This window comes from Protobothrops mucrosquamatus, unplaced genomic scaffold (genome assembly GCF_001527695.2).
Source record: "Protobothrops mucrosquamatus isolate PMUCROS unplaced genomic scaffold, P.Mucros_1.0 scaffold3869, whole genome shotgun sequence".
NCBI classification, from domain to species: Eukaryota; Metazoa; Chordata; class Lepidosauria; order Squamata; family Viperidae; genus Protobothrops; species Protobothrops mucrosquamatus.
Genome location: NW_015389819.1, coordinates 360 through 9166, shown reverse-complemented (window position 1 = coordinate 9166; position 8807 = coordinate 360). Strand labels below are relative to the sequence as shown.

At 45.2% G+C, this 8807-nt stretch overlaps 1 protein-coding gene across 1 annotated transcript in view; it reads left to right on the top strand.

Moving 5' to 3' along the window:
* The window catches only part of LOC107298314 (centrobin-like), a gene marked incomplete at its 3' end in the record, with an annotated part of 30617 nt that extends 22831 nt beyond the window's left edge, over positions 1–7786 (top strand). Inside the window, exons 7-11 of the mRNA XM_029286491.1 lie at positions 7–122; positions 2466–2591; positions 3718–3898; positions 6123–6477; positions 7623–7786. Coding sequence (XP_029142324.1) covers positions 7–122; positions 2466–2591; positions 3718–3898; positions 6123–6477; positions 7623–7786 — 942 coding nt within the window. The remainder of the gene's footprint in view (positions 1–6; positions 123–2465; positions 2592–3717; positions 3899–6122; positions 6478–7622) is intronic.
* Positions 7787–8807: the final 1021 nt, after the last annotated feature.

Genomic DNA, 8807 nt, shown 5'->3' with positions numbered 1-8807 from the left:
GCCCAGAAGGCCAAGCTGGAGTCAGAGCTGAAGGTGGCCTTGGAGCAGCGGGTGACGGAGCGCCTGGCCGAGGTTCACGAGGACAGCCTGCGCCAAATGAGCGCCATGCGGGAACAGCACAGGTGGAAGGACGGGGGGCGGTCCCTCTCCCCCTTTGCCCCTCCCCACGTCTCTTTCCCCGCCCCTTCTTGGCTTTGATTGGCGGTTCACGTGTTTTTTTTGAAACCGTCTTGGTTTCAAACTCTCTCTCCCCTGCTCAGATTTGGCTTTTATTTTTTATTTTATTCTCCTCCTCCTCCTCCTGGGGATTTTAAGAGGTGGGCTTATTTTTTCCCCTCCAAAATCCAGGTTCCTGGAAGGGTCTCCCGTTTCTGAACTGAGTAGGTGGGCTACCCAGTCTCTCTCTTCCCTTCCCTTTTCTCCCTGCAGTTTCCCCCCCCCCTGCCCACCTTAACATTGTGAAACTTGAATTTTGCACTTGTGCTTCATCCACAATTCGAAGAGGGGGGGGGACTGCAGGCGTGAGCAGACCACGCGGCGGCCTCTCCTGCTGTTGCTTGGGAGCGTTTGTCAGTTGCGGTTCAAAGCCATGATTCCCCTCTCCCCTCCTTAACTATTAGGGGAGTAGAAATGTGTTTTGCAGAACGACGAATAAAATCCGTGTCTAAAGGAGCATTTCTCAACCTGGGGATACCTTTGAAATAATTTTCGGGTCTTGGAAAAGCCCTGCATAAAAATGGGGAAAAGTGACTTTAAACAAAGATTGGACAAACCATTTGTCTAGGATGATATGAGATCTCCAAGGTCCCTCTGGCCTTATGATCTGTCTGTCTCTGTCTGTCTGTCTATCTATCTATCTCTAACTAGTATATATATCTACATCTATATCTATCTATCTATCTATCTATCTATCTATCTATCTATCTATCTATCTATCTATCTATCTATCATCTATCTATCTATCTATCTATCTATCTATCTATCTATCTATCTATCTATCTATCTATCTATCTATCTATCTATCTATCTACCTATCTATCTATCTCTAGTATATCTCATCTCTCTCTCTCTCTCTCTCTCTCTCTCTCTCTCTCTCTCTCTCTCTCTCTCTCTCTCCCCTCCCTTCCTCCCTCCCTCCCTCCCTCTCTCTCTCTCCTGCTGTACAATTCCTTTCTAACTTTAATCTACATTTTATGACTTTTGCAACAGCAAAGTGGCAGACCAGCACTTCAGTTGTGGTGTAGGAGAATCCCACAGCGACCGTTCCATTGAACAGAGGGTGAAATTAAAAAAAGCAAGGCTTATTTTTTTTTTCCAATGATGACTTTTCCTGAAAGTCCAGTTGAGGAACTCTAAAGAGAATGCCTTTCCCAAATTCAAACGTCTGGCCAGTTCTCTGGCTTCAGATCAAAAACCTCCTTTTATTTCCCCCCCAAAAGGAGTTGAGGTGTCTTATTCTCCTTCAACCAAATGAATCGACCATTTATTATTTTCTCCCCATCCACTTATCACCCAGATGGCCTTAAATATCCCGTTTTAACATCGCCCAAAATATTCAAATTTTCACAATCCAAATGCTCTTTTTCTCGCATTGATTCATCCGTCTGTGGCCGTTGATTTGGGGTTAATCTAAAGGCTTTAGGGAAGAGCCGAGGGCGATTCAAAACTGTATTTAAAGTATTTATTCCCTAATCTACCCAGCTGCATTTGGACAGACGCGCAGAGGCCTGTTAAAAAACGAGAAATCCACGCTCTGTGGTTGACGGCTTAAGAAAATACCAATGATAATTTGAGAATTTACAAGGCAGCTTTGCTCCTTGGTGCCTGCTAAAGCTCCTTTTTTTTAATTATTATTATTATTATTATTATTATTATTATTATTATTATTATTATTATTATTATTATTATTATTATTATTATTAATCTTTTATCTCGCACAACAAAACGCAGAGAATACCCACTGGGCAATCAAAGGTTTAAATTTAAAAATCTCCTTTCGAGCGAGGGAAAAAAACGTTCCTTATTTTTACAGTACAGGCAGTCCTTGACTTACAGCGTTTCATTTAGCGACCGTTCACAGTTACAACGGCGCTGGAATAAAGTGACCCTTTTGCGACCGTCAGACAAGCCAAGTCCATGGGGGGAAAAGCCAAACTCACTTAACAACCGGGTTATTACTAACTCAACAGCTGCAGCAAACCGCTGAATAATTAGAGCAAGAAAGGTCGTTAAAACGGGGCAAAATTCACTTAACAAATGTTTCGCTTAGCGACTTGAATTTTGTGGTCGTAACTTGAGGATTGCCCGGAGGCATTTTCTACTTCTTTTGGAAGATTGATTCTCTCTCGGCTCACTGCTGGCTGCTGGCTGGAGTTTGCAAGAGACGTCTGTTTTCTTGGTGGAAAAAAAAGATCTTTATTTTATTTTAATTTAATTTATTTTTCTTTTTTTCTTTTTTTTTGCAGGAAGCAGTTGCTGGAGCTCGGCGGCCACCACGAGAAAGAGTTGGCCAAACAGCTGGCTCAGTTCAAGGCGGATCTGGCCGAGAAGGAGGCCCAGCAGAAGCACCTCGCTGAGGACTATGAACATAGGTAGCCTTCCCAAAGTTTGCGGTGCCCCCCCCCCCCGAATCTCTTTACGGGTGGTGCTCAACTCACAACCGTTCCTTTAGGGACCGCTTGAAGTCACAACGGCACTGAAAAAAAGGGACTTATGACCGTGTTGAAACAAAAATCTTCATCGGGGTCCGGTCCAAGCCGGGAATAAACAAAATGGAGACTGCTTTAGAAAGAAGGTTGCAGTTTATTGAAGAGGAGAGCCAGACAGAATTCAAAATTCAGAATTCAGAATTTAGAATTCAGAATTTAGAATTCAGAATTCAGAATTCAGAATTCAGAATAGAATAGGGTTGGAAGGGACCTTGGAGGTCTTCTAGTCCAGTCCCCCGCTCAAGCAAGATGGCTCTGGGAAAAACCGGCCACATGTAGCAGGGAGTGGTGGGTTTTTATACCTTCTTGGGCTTTTGTTTGGAGTTGTTCCTGTGGTGTGGACTTGGACATGAGTCTGAGTCTGCCTTTGTGGTATTCTGACGGTGGTGGGTTAATCCTATTGTGTCCCAAAGGTCATCTCCTGCTTCCCTGGGGCTGTGGCTGATGGCTATGTCCTGTGTTGGACTTTTTGGTGTGAGGGATTGTTGATTCTAGGGATCTTTTGTTTTTCTAATCCCATCAGCTTCCTGGCTCCCATCTTTCTGACAAGATTATCACACCTGCATTTCTGCAGACCTGGTTTCTGTTTGGGGCAGAGATTTGTGTGTGTGTGTGTGTGTGTGTGTGGTTGGTTTCTGCCTTAAGATCCTTTGGGGAAATATAATATTCTGCCTTTTTAATATTTCCCAAAAATATTTCTTTCTCTGGATTCTTCCCACAACCGTTTTTTCACACTGACGGCCGTTGCGGCGATCCCCGCGGTCACGTGATCCAAATCCAGACGCTTTGGCAAACTGACCCCTATTTATGGCGCTCACAGCATCCCCTTTTGCGACCTTCTGACCGGCAAAGTCAACGTTTTTCTTTCCCCACCCCGGTGCCGTCGTGGCTTCGAACAGTCGCTAAGCGAACGGTCGTAAGTCGAGGACTGCTTGCGTTCGAAACCAGGGCTGCCGCATTCCCACCGGTTGATTTTTTTTGTTGTTTTTCACCCTTTCTCGCCCGCCAGGATCTCCAAGCAGCACGAAGAGTTGCGGGAGCTGAGGAGCAGGTACCGGCACCTGGAGGCTCAACGGGCCGAGATGGTCAGCCAGTTCCAAGCCATGATGCAGGCCCATTGGAACGAGGCCCTGCGGCTCTTCGCCAACAGCCGCGCCCCCCTGCAGCCCTCGCCCAAAGCCCCACGCCAGGTGAGAACCCCCCCCCCCCCGCATCGCCCCCGGAAAAAAGGTTGGGAGGTGGTCGAACCACGGGCCCCATCCAACAAAACGAGTTTCAAGGTGGAGCAAAGCAAAGTCTTACACTGAGGCAGGAAAAACCAAAGGAATACGGCGTCCAGTTTTGGTCACCACGATGTAAAAAAGATGCAGAGACTCTAGAAAGAGTGCAGAGAAGAGCAACAAAGATGATCAGGGGACTGGAGGCTGAAACATATAAGGAACGGTCGCAGGAATTGGGGATGTCTAGTTTAATGAAGAGAAGGACGAGGGGGGACAGGATAGCAGCCTTCCAGTATCTCAGGGGCTGCCCCAAAGAAGAGGGAGTCAAGCTATTTTCCAAAGCGCCTGAATGCAGGACAAGAGGCAACGGATGGAAACTCATCAAGGAGAGAAGCAACCTAGAACTAAGGAGAAACTTCCTGACAGTTAGAACAATTAACCAGTGGAACAACCTGCCACCAGAAGCTGTGGATGCTCCAACACTGGAAGTTTTTAAGAAGAGACTGGACAGCCATTTGTCTGAAATGGTATAGGGTTTCCTGCCTGAGCAGGGGGTTGGACTAGATTACTTCCAAGGTCCGTTCCAACTACTACTACTACTACTACTACTACTACTACTACTACTACTACTACTACTACTTCTTCTTCTTCTTCTTCTTCTAATTATTATTATTATTATTATTATTATTATTATTATTATTATTATTATTATTATTATTATTATTATTATTATTATTATTATTATTATTATTATTATTATTATTATTATAAACAGCAAGGGTGAGAGGGACCTTGGAGTCCTGGTGGATGATGGCTTGACCCTGAGCTAGCCGTGTGCAGCAGCAGCCAAAAAAGCTAACACAATCCTGGGTTGCATAAACAGAGGCAGAGAATCAAGATCACGCAAAGTATTAGCACCGCTTTGTAAAGCCCTAGTGAGGCCACACCTGGGCTCCTGCAGCCAGTTTTGGTCACCACATCACAAAAAAGAGGTTGAGAGTTTGGAAAAAAAATTCAGAGAAGAGCAACTAAGAGGATCCAAGGCCTGGAGACTAAAACAGACAAAGAACGGCTGCGGGACTTGGGTCTGGCTGTTCTAAAGAAAAGAAGAAATAGGGGAGACATGATAGCAGCGTTCCAGTATTTTGGGGGGCTGCCACAAAGAAGAGGGGGGGTCACGTTATTCAGCAGAGCACCAGAGGGAAGGGCGAGAAACAATGGATGGAAACTGATCAAGGAGAGAAGCAACCTGGAATTAAGGAGAAACTTCCTGACTGTGAGGACAATTAACCAGTGGAACAGCTTGCCACCAGAAGTCGTGGGTGCTCCATCACTGGAGATTTTTAAGAAGAGGCTAGACAGTCACTTGTCTGAGATGGTATAATTTCTCCTGCTTGAGCAGGGGGCTGGACTAGAAGACCTCCAAGGTCCCTTCCAGCTTCTATTCTATTCTATTCTATTCTATTCTATTCTATTCTATTCTATATTTTATTATTCTATTCTATATTATTATTCTACTCTATTCTATTCTATTATTCTATTCTATTCTATATTTTATTATTCTATTCTATATTTTATTATTCTATTCTATATTTTATTATTTTATTCTATTCTATTCTATTATTCTATTCTATTCTATTCTATATTTTATTATTCTATTCTGTTCTATATTCTCGTCTCGTCTCGTCCCGTCTCGTCTCGTCCCGTCTCGTCTCTAGTCCAGTCCAGTCTAGTCCAGTCTAGTCTAGTCCAGTAATCCTCGGCTTACAACCGTTTGTTTAGTGACCATTTGAACTTACACTGAAAAAAATGTGGCTTATGGCTGTTTTTCCACACTTAACGACCGTTGCATCCAGGGGCTGCTGGATCTGCCTTGGGAATACAGTTAATCCTTGATTTAGAAGAGTTTTTTTAGTGACTGTTCGAACTTACAACGGTCCTGAAAAAAGGGACTTATGATCCTGTTGCAGCTTCCCCGTGGTCATGTGATCAACATTCGCCTGGGGAATCCTGGGAGTTGATATCTATATATCTTAAAATTGTATCCTGGCTGGGGAATCCTGGGAGTTGATATCTATATATCTTAAAATTGTATCCTGGCTGGGGAATCCAGGTCTTAAAGTGGCCAAGGTCGGACGCCTCTGATTTAATTAAATGCAATTTTCCCCCCCGTCCCTTTTCCTTGATCTTGCAGGAGGCTGACGCAGACCCCCCCTCCGCGTCGGAATTTCTGCCCCCCTCCGAACCAGTGAAGAGGACCGCGAAGGGGGAGGCCCTCTGCAGCAATCCGGGCATGGGCGACTGCAAGGAGCTGGGGTGGGCCAAGGCGGTGCCACTGCAGCCGGTCCTCCAGCAGCAGACCCGGTTCCAAGGGGTCTCCGAAGGAGCCGAGAAGCGCCCGCGGGAGTCTTCCCGGCACTTTCTGCCCCTGGTGCCGGACGTGGGGCGCCTCTCCTCCGAATTCAGCCACATCCTCAACTCCAGCCTGCTCAGCCAGCAGGGCTTCCAGCAGCTGGACCCCCAGGTGGACACCACCGTTGCCGGAGCAGGTGCGTGGGCGCACGGAGGCCGGCCTTGGCAGAGGCTCCGCGAGGAGGTTCTGAGTTCTAGTCCCGCCCCGGATGGGTGGCTTTGGGCCAATCCCTTCCCCCTCCCTCTCTCTCTCTGTTTGCCCAACCTGCCTCACAGTGATGTTGTTGTGGGGGAAAATAGGAAAAGAAGAAAGGAATAGGAAAAGAAGAAAGGTGCTTTTGCTGCTTTTAATAATTTGTAAGAATAATAAAGGCAAGATACAAATGGATGGATGCATGGATAGATAGGTGATAGGTATAGGTAGATATGGTAGGTAGTTTAGGTAGGTAGGTAGGTAGGTAGGTAGGTAGATAGACAGACAGACAGACAGACAGATAATAGATAGAAATAGATGATATAGATGATAGATAAGTGATACATAATGATAGATGATAGAAGATAGAGATACTGATAGAGATAGATATTTAGATTGATATAGATAGATAGATAGATAGATAGATAGATAGATAGATAGATAGATAGATAGATAGATAGATAGATAGATAGAGGCAAATATGGTAAATAGACATATATGATAAATACAGAGATAGATATACTAGATATAGATAGATAGATAGATAGATAGATAGATAGATAAATAGATAGATGATAGATATAGGCAGATATGGTAGATAGATAGACAGATAGATTAATAGATAGTGATAGAAATAGATGATATAGATGATAGATAAATGAGAGATAATGAGAGATAATAGAAGATAGAGATAGTGATAGAGATAGTGATAGAGATAGATATTTAGATAGATAGAGATAAGTTAGATAGATAGATAGATAGATAGATAGATAGATAGATAGATAGATAGATAGATAGATAGATAGATAGATAGATAGACAGACAGACAGATAGATAGATAGATAGATGGATGATAGATATAGGCAAATATGGTAAATAGACAGACAGACAGATAGATGATAGATACAGAGATATGTTAGATAGATAGATATACTAGATATAGATAAATAGTCAGACAGACTGACTGACTGACTGACTGACTGACTGACTGACTGACTGATGACTGACTGACTGACTGTGTGGCTGAACCAAGATCTGAGTCTTCCCTTTCTTCCTTTTCTCTTCCTTCTTTCCCTTCTCCGTTTCCAGGTTTGAATTTCCACCCGGAAAACCTGGCCGAGCACCCCTTTGCGGACGAGAGGGACGACTCCAGCCCTGAGCGGGCAGGGAACGAGAGCTCACTCACTCAGCCCAGCACTGGGGAGAGCGGGGCGCAGGGCCCGCAGCCGGACCTGAACTACTACATGCGTCTGGTAAGGAGCCTTGTTCCTGCCTGCAGGAAAAGATGTGTGTGTGTGTGTGTGTGTGTGTGTGTGTAAGTAAGACCAGCTGGTTGGAAGTGCAGTGCAGTATCTAGAGCAGTGTTTCTCAACTTACCTGCCTGAGGTTACCTGCCTGAGCAGGGGGTTGGACTTGATGACCTCCAAGGTCCCTTCCAACATCATCATCATCATTATTATTATTGTTGTTGTTGTTGTTGTTAACTTCAGTGACTGTAAGACAGGGCTCTTCAAACTTGGCCCTTTGATGACTTGTGGACTTCAACTCCCAGAATTCCTCAGCCAGCGTGAGGGAACTATGAATTCTGGGAGTTGAAGTCCACGAGTCATCAAAGGGCCAATTTTGAAGAGCCCTGCTATAAGATGGGTCAATTCCAACTCCCAGAATACCTTGTAAGAACTGTGGACTACAACTCCCAGAATACCTTGTAAGGTATGTGAACTCCCAACTCCCAGAATTCCCCATCCAGCGTACAATTTGAAGATGGGTGGGCTTCAACTCCCAGAATCCCCCAGCCAGCAGCGCTTTCTGAGAGGAATTCCGAGAGAGTTGAAGTCCGCATATCTTCAAGTTGCCAAGACTGAGAATACAAGATTGGCTAGAAGGTGACCCAACTTCCTTCCAAAGCAAGTTTTCCAAGCTAAAAAGTCTCTCTTCCCTCCCTCAAAACTCAACTTCTCTCTCTCCTAAATGCTTATTTACCACTTTGGCTTTTTTTCCCCTTTTTTTTTTGTGGTTCTGATGGTTGACCTGGAGTGTGTGTGGGGGGTTTGTGGGGGAACTAAGGCCTTCCTCCTTAATCTCTTGTCCACCCCACCAGCTTCTGGGCCACTCCGACTTCGAAGGAAGCCCTCCGCGTCAGGAGACGTCTGCCACGGACAGCCCACCCCGTACCACGAATCGGACCCAGACCGGTGAGCCCCGTGACCCAGCCTCCCTCCTCCACTTTCCCATGACAGCTGCCCTTCCCTTGTCTTCTAGCCCAGCGGTCTT